This window comes from Lolium perenne, chromosome 5, assembly GCF_019359855.2.
Source record: "Lolium perenne isolate Kyuss_39 chromosome 5, Kyuss_2.0, whole genome shotgun sequence".
NCBI classification, from domain to species: domain Eukaryota; kingdom Viridiplantae; phylum Streptophyta; class Magnoliopsida; order Poales; family Poaceae; genus Lolium; species Lolium perenne.
The window spans coordinates 130,206,360-130,226,078 of record NC_067248.2 but is presented as its reverse complement, the minus strand read 5'-3'; the positions used below and the strand labels follow the sequence as shown (position 1 = coordinate 130,226,078).

Below are 19,719 nucleotides of genomic sequence, written 5' to 3'. Positions count from 1 at the left end.
CGGAGGTGAAGGGGTGGAGTGGGAGGATTCTCCATTTGCGTGACGGCTTTGATACAACACTCATTCCCACTATCCTCAATGAGTGAGTACTGAAAGCATGTAAGCGCCTGCTGACACCCTGGTTGCAAATTTGCAATAAGATCTACATTCAGATAGCTTCGATACTGTTGTGATCTCGAGTGTTCTTCAGAGTTGCTTCGAAATTATTTCATATGTTGCTACGTTCACAAGGCACCAATGACTCATGCATGTCAGCATACAGTTCCTTGTCACCTGCTTCTCCTCTTCAACCAGCCAAGCATGAACAGGGGGAATATGCATAAACTGCCAAGTTCCAAATTATGACAATCAACTTCTGAATTTAGATTAGAATAGCTGAACACGACACAGGATATGAGATTGTATCCATCAACAAGGCAATGGAAAATTGTTTTCTACTTATTAACAGGAGAATTAAAAGCAACAGGCAAATATTAGAACTATTGTTTCTGCAGAGGAAAGCATGCTCAGAAGATCGGAACAGCAAGAGTAATGGTTACTGCATAAGCTTCTAAACAAACTCCACCCTGGTAGACGTATAAAAAATTGAGTTACATCCTCCATGATCAATACAGAAATGATCACGATAACCTGAGTCGCATTGGCATATACACTTTGAATGTGACAAAATTTCACCATGGAATTTACAATTGCTTAAGCCTGTGCAGTAAAAGGGTCGTAACAGTTGAACTCCAAAGGATCCTTCAGCAGCTCGATGGAAGTCCGGGTTGAAGGGGTCCTTGAGTTCACCAACCATGGAGGAAACTAGGGAGAGAGGGAAGAGGGAGTCGTCGGCACGAGCAAGGCGAAGGCACCCCTGGCATCAATACGTGGAGGTTGAGGAACCCCCACAGCCCCACAACTCGAGCTAGTGGCCGCATGGATCCCTCAGCAAACAGAGGGGCTTCCTTAGCGGCTGCCTCTTACATGGCAGCCGGTCTCCAAGGGCGCGACCCATTTCAGACTTAAATAGTGTCCGTTTATGTGGGGCATCTTCAGAAAACTTGGGACAGGGAGATGAAAACTCCTGGCATACCTTTCTACTCTACTTTAGCGCCTTCAAGAGCCTGAATGCACCAGTAGCAGCAGTGATAAAGCACCTTCTGGGTTGGTTATTTCTTTTAAGTGGCGAGATTTTTTGCGCTGGACCAAGTTTATGATTTGGAGATGGAGAAGATGAATTGGCCATTAACTTTTTACTCACACAGACACGGAGTTGTCCAGGTTTAAGCCCAGACCTAGGATCATAGGCTGGATACACCTTCATAGGAAACCGGGCTAGTAATACTGATCTCCAATAAGGGTAAAAACTTCTCTTTGTATATGTGGGATCCCATCCTCCGCCTCCTTTCTTTCTCACAGCCTGTCAAATATTTCATTAGAGGTACATCATAAAAGAACAGAAACATCTATACTTCCAGCCAACACCTCTCTCTTGAGATGTTTTATGTTGATCAATACAAAACAAAGGTGTTTCATTAGATATGAATGATGTTACCGCAGTTTAGTACTTAAGCAGCATGCCTAAGCAACATAAAAAGCTATCGAACCAGCACAATGCATGGCACAAACATCTGAGCTGAAACATGCTTTTGTTATTGCTTCTAAAGACTATGTTACACTGCATCTTCTATCAGAATCTTTCTCAAAGGCACCAAATACATTTCAGATGCAACAGACATTTAAGAACATTAAGGTGTAGGAAATAACAATAATGTGGAAGCCCCGTTGGTGAAGCCCCAATGTTGATGTTACTTGTAAGCTACACAGTTCAGCTGTGTTATTAAGCTAATTAAGCCTACTTTTTATTACATTTGCCCCTTTTTGGTAAAAAAACTGATGGGAAACACATTAGGATGGCAAAGATGAACCATAGTTGGAATGCCGTGCTTTCGGCTACTGTCTTTTCTCTCTTATGGGGACATTTTGGTTTTGGTCAACTCTGTTTTGTCATCTCTCCCTACTTATTTCATGTGCACTTTGGTCATTCCTTTGGGAGTGATTGAAATAATTGACAAAGCTAGAAGATGTCTGCAGAGGAAGGATAAGAACAAAGAGAGAGTAAATTCTTTGGCTGCTTGGAGTATGGTTTGTAAACCAAAGGACAAGGGTGGGCTGGGTATTATTAACTTGCAACTTCAAAACAAGGCCTTGCTCTTGAAACATTTGGATAAGTTCTATAATAATGCTGATGTACCATGGGTAAAGTTGATCAAGGAATCATACTATTATGATACTGTTCCACATGTTGTGACGTTATCTGGGTCTTTTTGGTGGAGAGGGGTGATTGGCCTTGTGGATTTGTGGAGAGACATGACATTATGCAAGGTTGTTCAGGGTCCTCTGCTTTATTTTGGGATGATAAGTGGCAAGATGACATTCTATCTGAAAAGTTACCAAGGTTATACTTTTTTGCTAAGGATAGACTGATCTCCGTTAAGGAGTTTTTGAGTTAACTAGCTGCACATGATGCTTTCCATTTGCCCTTATCTGTGGAAGCTTTTGATGAGTATAATCAGCTCCAAGATATCTTGATCACTACACCTATCCAGGATGGTAATGATATTTGGTCCTGGCAGTTTAATAATGGAATAAACTCTTCTAGATCTTTCTACAAACAGCAGTTTGTATTGATGCATGACCATTTGCTGTCCAAAATGATCTGGAAGTCTAAATGTATGTCCAAGCACAAGTTTTTTGCATGGCTGATTCTTCATGACAGGATTAACACTAAGGATATGCTTATCCAGAGGCAGTGGAAGGTCACAGATAATAATGACTGTGTGCTATGTCATCATGTTCTTGAGGATTGGAAACATTTGTTCTTTACATGCCTGTTCCAGGATATGGACTTATCTTCAGATTTAATGGAGGAACTATTCCATAGAGGAGAGTCTGGCGTTTGCAAAGGGTCCTTGTTTTACTGAGGTGGTAATCCTAGCTTGGTGGAATATTTGGAAACAAAGAAATAATTAGATTTTTGAGCATAACCTTCTTTCAAGGGCTGGAAAGTGGGTTTTGTCTTAGATATCACCATGCTTAAGCATAGGGTGAAAAGTTCTCTTGATGAGAGCCTGTCATCATGGCTTAGCACACTCTTGTAATTTTTGGTTCCTGTTGTACATCGTCTGTACATAGTTTGTAATTTTTATATAAATAGTTGGAATGATGTGGGCATTGCAATAGGTGATATGCATTTGGAGGCAACTCAAACAAGTGCTAAAGTAGCTATTTATATCTGCTTCAAAGGAAGGCAAACCAACCATGGTAGATGTCGAGTGCGTCAGATATGAGGAAAATCCTAGATAAAAAAGAATTCCCATCCGTAAAGAGAAGTCTTGATCACTATTTTTTTGCTTGCCTCGTATGAGCAGCAGGATCCAAAGGGATGGAAGAACAGCTATTGAAAAGGCTCAGGATATAAAAGAAGTCAAGAACCTGGAGGCCCCATTAGGTAAATCCAAACGTTCTGGCCTAACAATTCTTTTGCTGCTTTAGATAATGAGGTGTTGCATGCAAAAGCTAAAGCTGCAGGTATTAACCTGGGTTGTAGCAGTACTAAAATTGATGATAACATTAATACAATAAAAAATGTGGAACTGGACAGAATTTATAATTTCCAAAAAGATCACCGTGATGCCAACTATGGCATGCATGAGAGCGAGCATGTTGATTACATTAGTGATCAAGATGTTAATGAGAATGCTTGGATTGAGGTCTCTGATAAGAGAAGGAGTAGGAAAAAACTAAGATTTAAAAAATGGTAGTTGCTTTAATTTGGAATCCTAGGGGTCTGAATAGACCTGACAAGCTTATTCATGTGCATGATCTCATTAGATAGACATGCCCTGATATTATCTGTTTCTCAGAAACTAAAAAAGTGGAATTCACCCCAACACAGCTTAAACAATTAGACCCTTATGATAAATACAGTTGGAATTGGCTCTTTGCCAATGATACAGCTGGGGGTATTATTGTTGGAATTAGTGTTGACCTCTTTGATGTTATTAGATGGGACATTCATATATATTATGTCTCTGTCTTAATAAAAAATAAGAAGGATGGGATAATGTGGATAATTATTTCAGTCTATGGTTCTGCTTATGAGGACCATAAGCTAGATTTTATAAATGAGTTGCATAATGTTTATGCTAATTGGATGGGGTCAACATTAGTTGGAGGAGACTTCAATCTCATTAGAAAAAGTTGTGAGAAGAACACTGGGAATATTAATCAGCATTGGGCTGATTTGTTTAATGAATGGATAAATAAATTTGGACTCATGGAGATAAAAAATGTCACTAGACAGTTCACTTGGGGTAATAACCAAGAGAATATGATTATGAATTTGCTTGATATAGTCTTTGTATCTACCTGCTGGGATAATATGTTTAGTAATGTGTCTGCTAAACCAAGGGTGGGGAGTGACCATACACCTCTTGTTGTTGACACTGGTGCCATTAGGCCACCAAAAACTAAATAATTTAGGTTTGAAAAATGGTGGCTTCAAGTAGAGGGGTTTGATCAGGTTGTGGCCAAGTTCTGGTCAGCTCCTTGTTCCCTTTAAAAATCTATTGATAGATGGCAGTTTAAAATTAGGAATACAAGAAAAGGTTTGAGAGGTTGGAATGCCAATCTTGAAGCTAGTCAAAATAGGAATAATAGGGAGTTGGTGGGAGAGTATGACTTACTGGACATTGCTGCTGAATCCACTCCTTTGTCTCCTAATTCTAAGAAAAGAATAATAGACATTTCTTCTGATTTAACTAAAATTTGGAAGAATGAAGAGATTAAAGCTAGACAGAGATCGAGGAAAAGAATAATCCTTGAAGGTGATTGTAACACTGCTTTTTTTTCCATGTTGTAGCGAACCAGAGAAGGAGGAAGAAGCAAATCAGTGGGCTTGAAGGCTCTGATGGGATGGTGGAAGATAACAAAGGTATGCTTGACATTGTTGCTAACTACTATAAAAAATTGTTTGGTTATGAAAATAGACTAGACATTGATTTGGTAGATGACTTCTGGCATGAAGATGAGATGGTTACACCTGAGCATTATAATATGTTACACACAGATTTTACTGAACATGGCATGATGTCAGGGAAGCTATCTTTGGCTCTTATGCTGAAGGAGCCCCTGGCCCTGATTGTTTTCCTTTTTATTTTATCAACACTTCTGGGATTTGATCAAAGATGATTTAATGGCAATGGTTCATGACTAGAGTTGGATTTATTTCGGTTGAACTTTTCACTGTTGACTTTGATTTCAAAAGAGGTTGATGCGCCTATTGCTTTGACTAACTACAGTTTTAATTTTTTTGAAATGTGCAACCAATAGGTTTTGTGTGGTTAGTGAGGCCTTTATTTCTCCTAACCAGACAACTTTTATTAAAGGTAGGTAACATACTAGAGAGTGTTGTGTGCGCACATGAAATTAGTGATCAGTCTGGCTTTATCTTCAAACTTGATTATGAGAAAGCTTATGACAGAGTCAATAGAGATTTTTTGTTTGAAATGTTAAGGAAAAGGGGGGCTTTAGCTCCAGATGGCTTAATATTTTGAAAACTATTCAAGAAAAAGGCTCTGTGGGGGTGAGATTAAATGGTGAGAATAGTGAGTTTTTCTTGACAGAGATAGGGTGATCCTGCCTCCTCCATTCTTTCAAATTTCATGGTTGATGTTTTTACAAGAATGGCTTGATGCAAGGCTTAAATAATACTGGTGTTGTGTTGTTAGCATGCAGTATGCTGATGATACTTTGTTATTTTTGAAAAATGACCTAACCTCTGCAACCCACTTAAAGTAGATGATATATTGCTTTGAGAAAATGTGTGGGATGAGGATTAACTTCCACAAATGTGACCTAATTCCCATTAGGGTTGATGAACATGAGGCACAGGTGGTCTCTCGGACTTTAAGTTCCAGAAGAAGTTGAGAAAAAAAGACTTACAGCCCATAATTGATAAAATTTTAAAAAAGGCTGCTGGTTGGAGAGGAAAACTTCTTAGCCATGCTGCCAAGTTGGAGCTAGTTAGAAGTGCCCTTGCTAGTATCCCTTTATATTTGTTGTGTGTTATAAAATTCCCTAAATGGGCAATAGTCTTGATTAACTCACAGATGGCCCATTGTAGCCCATTGTCTGTGGGATAATTATGAGGGACACTATAAGTATCACTTAGCAAATTGGGGATTGGTGTCACGAAAAAAGGAGTTTGGAGGACTAGCATTCCAAGCTTAGCTGAAATGAACATGTGCCTCCTTGCTTCCTGAATTAAAAGATACCAGCTAGATGATATCAAACTTTGGAAACAAGTGATAGATTATAAGTATAATGTCAATAATCCAAACATTTTCTCCTCCACCTTAGTGGGTGTCTCACCATTTTGGAAAGGAGTTGTTTGGGAAGCTAAAGCTGCTAAGCTTGGGTATCAATGGAAAGTGGGGAATGGTAAGAAGATCAAGTTCTGGGAGGACCGCTGGTTTGGATCTTCCAGTCTTGCAATTCAATACTAGGAAATTATTTCAGAATGGCACTATTGCTGAGTTGTGGGATGGGGCACAGCTTAAAGTGACCTTTAGAAGATGCTTTGATCACAAACAAATGTTGTTATGGTATGAGGTATTGCAGATTGCACAGACCCTCCAGATTAATCTGACATGGAAGCTTGAGTCAAATGGCTTATATAGTGTGAAATCCCTATATGCAGTGGTCAAATTTAGGGGGATTTTACTTGTTTATATACAAATTGTGTGGAAAATTAAAGTACCACCAAAAATTCACTTCTTATGGCTGTTGTCTCATAATAGGATTCTCACTAGAGATAATCTAGTTAAGAGACCAAACGTGGATGATCTGACTTGTGTCTTTTGCAATGAACCTAAAACAAGTACACAACTGTTTTTTGAGTGTGGTTGCTAGAGCTATTTGGCAAGAGATTTTGCATGTGACTAGGTTAGGATCCTCCCAGGTTTCAATAGAATCCTTGGCTGCTTTCTGGGAGCAGAATAAAACTCATAAAATGCTTAATATGATCAATGCTGCAGTATTATGGGTTATCTGGCTCACTACTAATGAGCTATGCTTTAATCGTACCCCATGGATGGGTTTACAGGTCATCTGGCAGAAGACAACCTACTTCCTTGCTCAATGGATTGCAAAAAAGAAAATATGAGTATGAAGGTGATTTCCTTGGAGGCCTTAGCTCAAGCTCCACCACTACTGTTGTGGCTGGATCCTGGCTGATTCCAGTGAAGAAGATGATGACATCTGCTGAAGTGGAGTCGATGAACCAAAGCTGCTTTGAGGGCGAGGGTGTCAAGATTACAGCTTCTGGCGGACAATGCCTTCATGCTGGTGTGTGATGAAGAGCACTTCAAGGTTGTTGACAGAGTTTAGCTTTCCCTTCTCCGCAAAAAAAGAAGTTATGTTGGTAGTCGCTTGATGATCAGGAAAAACGCATTCGATGTCTGTTGAAGGGGGTGGCCCTGACGTTGATCTACGGGCGTGCTAGCGCAGTTCCAATGTTGTACAAACCAAAGATAATGGTGGCCAATGTGCGAGGCCTTAATGATCGCGAACGGCGTACGGGTGTTATGAGTGTAGTGGGTACTTCGAGTGTGTCCATTGTATGCCTTCAGGAGACAAAGCTTTCAGTTGTAACTCATGCCATTGTTATGGAGAAGCTAGGCGCGGATTTTGATGCTTACTTATGCTGCTTGCCAACGACTGACACGCGAGGTGTGGTGATTGTGGCATGGGTGAGCAGATTGGTGCAGCTAGATAGCGCGCATTTCAGTGCTAACAGTGTCACGGCGAGGGTGTCTCCCTAGGGGGAACCATGGTGGTGGTTGACGTGTGTCTATGGTCCACAGGCTGAGATTGACAAGGTCGCCTTCCTCGCTGAACTTCTCGACATCTGCGGGATTCACCAGGGACCATGAGCTCTATGCGAGGATTTCAATATGATCTACCGTGATGAAGATAAGAACCACGGGAATCTAAACCGCAGGATGATGGGCAGATTCCGTCGCTTCCTGCTGCGAGCTCAAAGAGATCTACCTGCACGGGCGACGCTACACTTGGTCCAACAAGAGGGAAACTCCTACCCTCGTTCGGCTTGATCGGGTGTTTTTCATGGTTGCCTGGGAGGAGCTCCACAATAGATGCACGTTGCGCTGCTTGGCGACGGTGGTGGCGCACCATTGCCCTCTCCTCCTAGACCGTACCACACGGTCGGCGGAGCAAAAACGGCTCTAGTTTAAACAGTTTTGGCTGAAGTTGGATGGGTTTAGTGAGGTGGTTCAGAACGCCTGGGATGTTGTTGAGGGAGACCCGGACCCCTTCCGGAGGCTCACCGCAAAATTGAAACGCACGGTGCGCAGCCTTTTGAGCTGGAGCGACAAGAAGGTCGGTTGTGTCAAACTGCAGCTGATGATACTGCGGGAGGTGGTGCTGAGGCTGGACATCGCCATGGAATCACGGCAATTGTCTCCGGACGAGTGTCGACTCCGGGCCCACCTTAAGCATGCCTACTTCAGCCTGGCCTCCCTCGAGCGCAATGGCCCGCCAACGAACTAAGATTGCATGGCTGAGGGAGGGGGATGCCAACACAGCCTTCTTCCATCAGCACGCGGCATACATGCGCCAAAAGAACGTGATTCATAGCCTGCAAGTGGATGCGCGGTTGTCTCTAACCATGTGGCCATGGCTGAAGCGACCTTTACGCACTTGACCTTTACGCACTTTGAGGGCCTGCTCGGCACCTCGGCAGACCGGCTACACTCGCTGGACTTGGATTTTCTAGGCACCCACTCAGAGGACCTTTCCCAGCTTGAGGCAGCATTCACTGAGGAGGTCTGGGAGGCTGTCAGCTGCGTCATTCCAACCGCTGGTGGGCCGGCTAGCTAACAAACTCCCCAGCATCCATGGTGGTACTAGCAGCGATCCCGCTGCACCAGCTAATGATACTAAGCCTTAATAGGAAGACGCTGAAGCAGGTCAACAAGATCTTGCGAGGGTTCCTCTGGGCCGGTAGGGCAGACGCCAACGATGGCCATTGCCACGTCAACTGGTCCAGGGTGTGCCGGCCACTGCGGCTTGGAGGCCTGGGGATCCCTAATCTTGCGCGATCAGTCTCAGGGAGCATTGGATTTGGAGGACGCGTACAGCCTGCGACCTTAGCGAGGGCTCGATATGCAGTTCTCGAAGGTGAAACTAGATGTCTTTGCGGCCTCCACTTCGATGGTGGTCGGCAATGGGGAATCCGCCCTCTTCTAGGAGGACAGATGGCTGGATGGCAAGTCCTTCAAGGAGGTGGTGCCTGAGGTCTACGCGTTGGTGCCTAAACGCCGCGAAGCGCTGATAGGACGTGCTTGGATCCCTTGCACCCTGGCAGTACGTGCAGTTATGGGGCAGGCTCAGGGGCATGCAACTGTCGACGGACCAGGATAGGCTGATTTGGCGTTGGATAACGGATGCCCAGTACACGTCTCGATCCTGGTATGACACCCTCTTCCAGGAGCAGTCATCTCAGGATCTTGGAGGCTGAATTGGAAATCCTAGGCGCCACCAAGAGTGAAGTTCTTTATCTAGCTGGCCTGCCTCGATAGGTGTTGGACGGGCGAAAGGCTAGCGCGGCGTGGTTTACCGCACGCGCCTAGATGCCCGCTCCGTGGAGACCATGACGCACCTACTCATTGGGTGCTCTTTCTCCAGGACGGTCTAGTACGAGATCTTCTAGTGGATTCCATCCACCTCAGGTCCTCCCACGGTTGAGGGTGACTTCGCTGAGTGGTGGTCGCTGGTGGTGCGGACCGCCCCTCGCCAGCTGCGCAAGGGCACTTCATCGATAATCATGCTTACTGCATGGTGGATTTGGAAACACCGGAATGTTGCGGTCTTCGACAATGCGCAACCTTTGGTGGCATCCCTGTTCAACGACATCAGGGCCGAGGCACGGCAATGGGCGGACGCGGGAGCCCGGGTGTCCGCCAGCTACTCCCCTAGAATAGGGCTTTCTTCTTCTTGGGTCGAGTTGTAAGGCGGGGTGTATGTCCTTTCAGGGACTTGTACATATAACCTTCTTATCTATCAATGCATCGAAACGCAAGGCTTTTGCGTTTTCGCGAAAAATACATGTGTGTGTAAACACACATTAGGTATTGTGTACTTGTGTAGCTCATTTAATGAGCAGTAAAAGCAGCTTGAACCTATCCAGGTTCAGTAGCCAAAGTCCATTAGAATATGAATACATGTTGGCTGAATACAGTTCTACAAAGCTGCTCAGCTTTGCAGCACCAAAACCATCACTTTGTGCTCTAGTTAGTGACCCATTTGTGCTGCCATAAGGTGTAGGCAAAGCTGCTTGGTGCTGCTGCACCAAAATCAGTATTAAGGTATAATGGGCTACCTCTGTTTGTGTAATGTGCTACCGTGCCATGAGGGAGAGGCTGTCATTTCCAACAGTTGTGATCTGGACTCGATATTAGGGCAAGATGAGCACGGTCAAAAGTCAAGAAAATGCGCCTTAAAACAAAGATTTTATTATGTATCTGAAATCATTCAATTTGTAAAAATTTTACTTCTTTACAAAAAAATTGAAATGTTGATGTAAAATAATTAGAACAAGGAAAGGGCAAATATTCTTATAGATTGCGTTACCCAACACCATCAGTCTATCCAAAACTAGATCAACCCCAAATTTGATTATCTTTACCTTTTCCTCTGCAGCATCCAGATTGGCCGTTCCCGTAACTGCCATGTTTGCATCTGTAAGCCCTATTATCCATTTTTGAAAAGGGGGATTAGATTAGGGATCAGTTTATCTAATATAAAATGAATCGCTTGAGCCTGACACACCTTTGCATGACTCTCCGCTTGACTTTCTGCAGTCATAAGGCCGGCTTCAAGAAATGGAGGACATAAAATAATCAGAAAATAACCATTTATTCACATAGGAAATTATATTGTGTGAAGCAATACAAAGAGTCATACAGGTTCAGAGTGTCCAAGAAATCTCCGGTATGGCAAAGTCCGTACTCTTTGAGGATTGATGAAACATGTCGAAAGGCCTCCACATGGGACACCTACATGACATACAAGCCTGTTGTATGAGGCAATATATCGCTACAATGTAGCGATTACATAACCAATTGTAACCAGCAAGATGATGGAAAAAAATTGTTTGAAGGAGAAAACTGCAATTATGGAATATGAGTTGTTAGGCAATAGAGTGCAAACAAAGTTATCACACTCAATTCACTACTTGGTTCATGTTCTCTATTCATGCACCATGCAATAGCATTAACAAACCACTTGATGTTGATATTGGCAATTTTACTGCTAAAAGGATACAAGGCAGTGGCAAAACCAGAAAATAGGCATAAGTGAAGCCAAGAACAAACAAAATTTGCAGTTCACATTGTACGCATGTCAGATAATATTAATATGTAGACCAGGTGTTTCTGTCGCCAATGTTTTTACTATTTATGCATGCATTAAGTATTCACTGTAAGATTCACATTTCCATGACAAAAATGCACATGGTACTGGAAAAGGAACTAACATTCTCCTTCTAGTTGTTGTGTGTGACTTCAATGCATAAATCATCAATAATTGTATCGATCATGAACTCGAATAGCAATCTCCTTTGCAATGGAACAATATCAAGCAATGTCTTAGAAGATGAAGCACAAAAGGTGTTCTTACAGTTTTGTTTGTCTATTCGATGATGAAGATAAAAGTAAATAAGTAGCCAAACAGGGGATCTGATGCAGATGCGTGTATGGGTGAATAACAAAAAATAAGCTGGTTGTTACTAATATTTTTGACGATAAATAGATATCTCTATGCACACCACTTTTGTGGAAGCATAATCTTGTGATGTTTTTAATGTGAAGTTGAAACTCCACCAAACAGAACGAAAGAAGACTCAGCATGATGTGAAACAACCGATGATCTGGAGGAAGTGCTAGATTTTACTAAGTTCATTTCTGTATAGATTTGTTGAACAGAATGAACACTCATTACAAAGTTGTTAAATACTGCCTTTGTCCATGCTTAGTGGTTCAGCAAGCAGCTTAGGCCCACCGGTTCCTATTAGGCCACTTAATTAGGTCCGCATAAAATGTGTAGATATGTTGGTTGGCTAATTAAGAGGAGACAAATCCACAACACATAAAAATCAGGAGCATGCTGGCAATGCATGTGCAGAATACAGGTCCAGGAGCAACTCTTGCATTAGGGCATGGGCGATGCATTTCGACGCCCAAATTGTCCGCGCGCGTCCGTTTGCGTCGGCCCGCGGACGCGAAAATGTCCGTTTTTGTCCGCGCGTCCGTTTGCGCCTGGGGTGCCTCCAGTGGCCCGACACATTTTTTTTCTACTTGTTTTTTTTCCTCTTCTCCATTTATAAACATAGTTCCAAACATTACACAAACTAATACATATTGGGAACATGGTTTTACAGAAACTAATGCATAATTGGGAACATGGTTTGCACAAACTAATACATAGTTTGAAACATGGTTTACACAAATTAGAACATTGCAAAATGAGGAAACCTAAGTATTGTTGGTTTCCGTATGTTCGCTGCCAAGAAATAACACTCTCGCGCACACTCAATCACGCAAACTGAAAAATCCAGCTGGTAATTATAGCCCTGTTGGTCCTCCAAGGGGGAACATAAAGAAACCGCCACTACTGGCTTCAATTGGCTCGTGGCCATATTCGCTGCGAAGAAAGAACACAACAGTTTTAACTGTCGGTGTCCGAGCCAGACTCGCCGGTGTGGTAGTGCCTGCGGCAGGATATATCGTCGAACACCTTGACGATCATCTCGCCGTCCCCCTCGTAGAGGAAGGTGAGCTGGCAGCCGGGCTCGAGCGCGAGGTTGCGGGCGAACTTGTCCCACCCCATGTGTAGGTACATTTTTCCCTGCCCGTCGAACAAGACCTTGACAGGCCACCGGCAGAAGTTGCAGCTGGCCTCCTGTAGCTGCAACTGGGCAGCTCCTCCGAAGACGAGGAGTGAGTAGGCGACGACGACCGTGGGGCTCTAGCTGCTCCACCTCGGCGGCCCCGGCCCCGGGGGCGCCCAGGCCTGCGGCCTCAACCACCTCGCCGGCCGGCCACCTGGACCCGCCATGGACTTCCTCGCGGGGCTGGCTGCGTTGCGGGAAGAGCTAGGCGGCGCTACGGTGGAGCTCGTGGCAGCTAGGGTTTGTGTGGAGTGGATGAGGAAGAAGAGCGTGCGCCCTCTTTATATAGGCCGGAGGCAGGCAACGGGCGCGGGACGCGTGGCATCGCCATTACTGCGTTAGAGGATTTCAAAACCTTTGACATTTATTTTTTTCTCTATTAGAGTCCACATAAGCAGCTACCATTGTACATGCCCTAACATTGTTATTTTCAGTTGAGGTGAGAATTGCTAACATTCTTCTTGCTAAGAATAGGGCATATATCTTTTTAAACAACATCACTAACAATAGTAAAAAAATAAGTAAAAGGCATCTGAGGCACCCCAGACGCAATGTACCAAAACGCTTACCTCAGAATACGCTTGAATGTGTGCAGAAAGATCTTCACCGGCATGGGAAATTACATCAACAAGCAGCCATGCGCAATCAATAAGTTTCTTCCTTTCCTCCAGACCATCCTGTGCCATTCCATCTAAACCTTTCTCCCATTTCAAGGCAAATGAAAGCCTCACTATGCATTTATTGATAATGTCAAACCCATTTTGCTTACTACTGCCATTTATCTTGGAAGAACTGCCCCCACGGATCTTGTCTTGAGCAGCCAGTAGTAGAACTGCAGACTGGATAATTTTTCCATTCTCAATGTAATTCCAGACCTCTTGAAGTAGATTATTTGTTTTTTCTGCAAGCAGTCTAGTTGTATCCAAGAAGATCTTCTGTAAAACAACAAGGAACAAAAATCTAAGTCCATTTAGCATTCATATGCAAGAAATATTGAATAATCATTCCATATATCCCTGTGTTTCCTCCTATCAAAGTAAATATGGATTAAGGACAATCTCCAAGGCAAATAAAATAAAATTAGTCACTAGCAACAGTTTTTGTATATTTTATTGATGACTTTTTATCCTTTACTATAAGAACATGCACCAACACATAAGACAAAAAATAATTAACAAATGGAAACTTTACTTTCTCTTGCAAGTTGAGATGAAAGGATGCCCAATACTTAGTACCACTAATTTCATAATAACAGTTATCAGGGTCTATGGCATGACCACCGTTACTCTTTATGTCATGCTGCAGAAGTAGTAATTCGCATAGGGAAGGAAGAGAAACAGACCATTTCAGGTAGACACAACAAATGAATAAGCTTGTAGATATAATCTAGATGATTCTGGCTGTGAGAAAGATTGTCCTCCAGATACTTATGCAGGCAAGTATTCTCAACTGCGACATGGAGCGGGAGTAGATTCTCAATGATTTCATTGCCAACTGTGCGCACATTGGGTGATGCACCATGGCGTAAAAGCAGCTTGATCATGTCAACAGAGAACCTATCAGCAGCTTCGTGGAGCGCAAAGTATCCATAATGGTTTATGCAGTTGGGATTAGCATGCATCCCATAGAGCTCAGGTGCCATGCCCTTCAATACAACTTTTGCACATCGGAGGGCATTGAAACTGACAATGCAGGTTAAGGTTTGTGCAGTGATGGTAAGATCCCATGACATGCCATGTCCACATTTCTTGAAAAATCGGAGGAAGCACCGGACATTATCCTTTACAAGGATGGGCTCGAATTTGGGATATTTGTCGAAGAAGGTATCGCACACCATCTAGATGGATCCGTCACAATTGAAAAACGTGAAAGTCGTCAGTTACTTAACTAAAAGCACAACAAAACAAACTGTCTTGTGGTCTATGGAGGTGCATGTATGACAACAACAATGAAAACAACAAAACCTTGTAACCCAAGCAAGTCGGTCTAGGTAAAGATAGAACCAAGCATGAGGAACCAACAAGGAAGGAAGACAAAGTAAGGGGATCCAAATCTAGCATGGTTCAGGCATGTAAATCCACATGTTCCCTATCCAAGGTTCATATATGACAACAATACACATGCTGTTTCCGTAGATTTAACCACCCTATAATATTACAGGGTTAAACGAACAATAACTAATATAATGGAATGACGCATCAATCAAATCAGGTAAATGATAATAACACAAACCTGTGGAGCAGGGTCTGGGATGATTATGTCGTTTTTTATGGACTTGGCAATCTTAACATCATTTTCATGAACAATCTGAAAGAGAGAATGTCAAGAGTCAGCACTGGGAAATAAAAAATAAGGGAAAGGAATATCACACAGATGGATAGTTATCATACCTCCTCAACCTTTTTGAAATCAAAACCCTCAGTAACTTCAATACGAGGGACAGGGTATTGTGGGTACTCACTTCTTACTGTAATCGATTCATCCTTACCATTATCACCATAATTGTGCAGGGCAAGTAACTCTTTTTTCCGGGGTGCTTCAAATTTCAGTTCCACCATTTTGTTTCCTGAAACATGGAAGTTAAATCTCGAATTACGCACCAAACAAGATTACTACAAGGCATGAAATGGTCAAACATGATCCAGAAGATCCTGAGGTAAAAATTAGTCCTATCCAAAATGGATCGTGGATCACTGAAACATAAACATACGCTGCAAATATAAAACGATGTATTTACTCTGTAAAACCAGAAACGTAACAATGCTGAATGCGAAATGAAGGGCCACACAAGTTTCTCAAATACAAGTTGAACCAGGTGATAGAAACTCTGGTGCATTTGGTCCTGGTCACTGCTGCTTTTCCCTTATTTCCTTTACAAAGACATGTTTGTGCGTGATGTAAGTTGTTGAACCTGCTCTGCCAAGGTTTCATTGAGCTGATTAATGGAACCGGGGATGAGATACCCCTGTTGCTCTAAGAAAAAAAACTCTGGTGCATAGACATTATGGAAATTCAGAAACGAAAAAGTAAATTTGATGTTACAGTTCAACAAGAAGTATAAACAATATTCACTGGTTAATGAGTAATGACTCCAAGATGAATAATTAAATTGCCCTGGCTGATGCCACCTGAAGCACAATGGGATATCTTCACATGCAAGGAACATTACCAACTGAACAAACAACAGTGGTCGCATTTTGAGCATCGTATTTACTTTCATATAAAAAAACGCTTCATGATATACACACAGATGGCTAGGAAGCAACTGAGACTAAATACTGCGCCGACAAAACAAGGTGCAAGAAAATTAAGCTTTCAGTCCAAGGTTCAGATTTGACACTTTGACACTATGAGGAACATCACGGAATCTGAGGGCTGTAACCAACAGATGCCGATCCCAACTTGTAAGGTTACAATTGCCAGAGTAGTTTCTTGTTCTCGCCTTCTTTTTTAATCTCAAAACCGCGGCATCTATTTGTAAGGAACTTGTGACTCAACAGTCAAGTATCAGTAGAACCTTTTTTTTCGGGGAAGTATCAATAAAACTTTTTTTTAGAGACATTAGCTCTTTATTAGAGAACCGTCACAGTGAGGTTTACATATCGGAAACTGGATCAATGAAGAACAATGCGACAGTAATAATGATCTATGTAGGGAGCGAGAAGCGGGCGACTAACAATTTCATCGGTACTCTAGGGCAAGATTGGGCAGACTTGATCACACACAGAAACCATGCATAACAGATGAGATATGAAACGAGAAGGAAGAGCGATGCGCGTGTGGCGGGATAGTACCTCGTTCACGGGTCGCCGCGGATCTGGAGGAAGGTGACGGCGCGTCGGCCACTCGCCTCGCGCCGACGCACTCTGTGGCGGCTGGGAAAGGGAGAGCTGGGTTTCTTTCTGTCTTTTCTTTCCTCCTTTTTCCTTTTTCCTTTTCCCTATTTTTCTCATTTATTTTTTTTCTATTTTATGTTTCTCTGTTTTTATTAATTATTTCTTTTCTACTTCTTTGTTTTATTTATTTTTTATGTTTCTTCTATATTTAATATTGTTAACATAGTTAAAACAATGTTCACGGGGATTAAAAAAAATTGTTCATGGATTCTAAAATTAGGTTAGTTAGTTGAAAAAATTTGAAGGGCGGGCCTGATGCAGTGGTAGAGCCTCACCGCCTGTGACCGAGAGGTCCCAGGTTCGGGAGCTCTCAGCACTGAGTTGAAAAAAATCATGATTCTGAATTAAATTGGTCATGTAATCAAAATAGGGTTAAAATTGTAAAAATTGATAAGGCTTAATTAAGTTTTTCATGGATTCAAAAATTCACATATTAAAATATCGTCTCAAGTTTGAATGTTGTTCAAAGGTTCAAACATTTCTCGATACACCAAAAAAAATTCATTTCTCACAAAAATATAGGACTATGGTATATAAAACAGAATAAAAAAATAATAAAAAATATAAAAGAAAAGCACGCAGCAAGAAACCAGCAGAAAAAAATGCAGCTGCCCAGTAGAACGTACTTTTTTTAGAACTCCATCCACTTTATTGATTATTGTTCACAATGTTTACAGGAAAAGTGTAAGGGTATTTTACCCTTATCCATTATTTTGGTAACAATGACACCGTGCTAGAGTATTTGACCTAATACGTTTACAAGGATTATCTCAGGTATTAGGCAAAGAGGCATAAATGGTGTATCAAAGGAACAAGAAGGCTAAAGGAGACCCCCCACTTCAACAACAATCGAAAAGGGGTCTACAGCAGAGATCCGGTCTGCCGCCTGGCCAGCCGGCCTCTAGACCGGCGAGTCCGGCGTGCGGTCCGGTCGACCGGGCGCCAACCGGCCCCCAAACTAGCGCCTAAGTGGTCCGGCCTTCGGCCCGGTCTGCCGGCCTCCTGACCGGCGGGTCCGGCGTGTGGTCCGGTCGACCGGGCGCCAACCGGGCGCCAACCGGAGGAGCCTCCTGGACGTCGCAAAAGTGTCTCCGGTCTGGGTCCGGTCTACCATCCGGTCACAACCGGCAGGTCCGGTCACTGGTCCGGTCTGACCGGGTTTGTCAAGAGAAACGATGAGGTGGCAAGTGACCAACGGCCATATTTCGAAGAACACTATAAATAGGCCTTCTCCTACCTCTGAACAGTTAGGCACTACACTACAAGATGTTCTTGAGCTCTCTCTCTCTCTTACTCCATTGCTAGAAACATCAAAAGCCTCCGATCTCCCTTCTCCTCCACCCAAACTCAAATCCCTCCGGGGAATCACTAGAGGAGGACCCGATCTACTGTTCTACCGAGCCAAATCTCATTCCCCCTTGTATTCATCGAGAAGCTTGCTTCATAGGGTTCCTTGGAAACCCTAGGTGGGCAAGAGGAGTCCGGAAGCATCCGGGCTGTGGATTTGCTCCGGACAAGATTGTGAAGGTTTGGAGGCTACCTCAAAGTCTACCACAAGTGAGTGAGCTATTCCTTCGTGGGATAGGCTCCGGAGAATAGGGTGAGCCTTCGTGGCGTGGGGAATCCTTCATGGGACCTCCACCCCTCCAAACGTGACGTACCTTCTTGCAAAGAAAGGGAACACGGGAATACATCCTCGCCTCCGCGTGCTATCGGTTACCTCTAACCGAATTCCTTACTTGTGATTTAACTGCCTGTGAGAGCCTTCGTGCTCGAGTTAGTTGTATCCTCATATAGGTTGCTTCACCTAGTTTGCATTAGGCTCACCTTTATATTCCGCAAAGCCTAATATTGCAAAGAAAGAATTAAAATCTGTAGAAACCTATTCACCCCCCCTCTAGGTTTACCATCTCTATACTTTCAATTGGTATCAGAGCCTGGACTCTTATTAAGGGCTTCACCGCCTTAAGAGTGAAATGGATAAACTATTCGAGGGTCTAGATGAAGACTCTAACTTTTCGGTTAAAGAGATGAAATCTAGATTCTTGGCATATGATGCCGAGAAGAAGAAGAAGGAGGATGAACTACAAAGCCAAATGGCAGAGATGTCTGCCATGCTTAAGAACTTGACTAGCGGGCCTCCTAGTACGGTTTCGGCCTCCCTAGGGAGCTATCGTGAAGTCAACCATGACTATCCCAAAAACACTTCACCCATGCCTCATATAAACCATAGTGGGAATGTTCCCCATTTTGATGGAACTCACTTTCCTTTTTGAAAATCTTCTATGGAATCTCATATTCGCAGCTGCAGTGTGGAGCTATGGGAGATCATTGTTCATGGATACTGGAAGCCACGAGATCCCATTCGGTTGACCTCCACCGAATTCTACAACCGTCAACTCAATGCCTCCGCACGTGACAAGATTAGGAGTGGCATCAACCGCAAGCTCCTTGATCAAGTCAATGACATGGACTCCGCTAAAGAGTTGTGGGATCGAATCATAGTACTCCAAGAGGGAACCGATTTGATCCAATCAGCTCTTTATGAGACCGCTAAGCAAGAGGCCCATCATTTCATGATCCGAGAAGGAGAATCCGTGGCCGATGCTTATGCAAGGCTAGGTGCTCTTAGAGTGAGGGTCAAGGGACTAGGAGTTGAGAAGTACAATGACGGCTTCGAGATGAATGAAGCATTCATAAAGTCCAAGGTCATTGCTATGATTGCCGTCAATCAAGAAGACACCAACCTTGCACTCAACTTGCAAATCATGACCAAGAGTGCCGATCTCAACTCCGATGATCTAGTCT

At 43.1% G+C, this 19,719-nt stretch overlaps 1 protein-coding gene across 1 annotated transcript; it reads right to left on the bottom strand.

The window, feature by feature from the left end:
• Positions 1–471: 471 nt before the first annotated feature.
• LOC127302653 (uncharacterized) lies at positions 472–16,934 on the bottom strand. The gene is made up of 9 exons (XM_051333187.2): positions 16,810–16,934; positions 15,406–15,581; positions 15,248–15,322; positions 14,358–14,852; positions 13,585–13,950; positions 11,032–11,123; positions 10,897–10,940; positions 10,754–10,815; positions 472–1,402 (listed from the first exon to the last, which is right to left on the bottom strand). Exons 2-9 carry the CDS (start codon positions 15,571–15,573, stop codon positions 1,085–1,087), a joined length of 1,620 nt encoding a protein of 539 aa, XP_051189147.1. The 5' UTR covers positions 15,574–15,581; positions 16,810–16,934; the 3' UTR covers positions 472–1,084.
• Between the last annotated feature and the right edge of the window lie 2,785 nt (positions 16,935–19,719).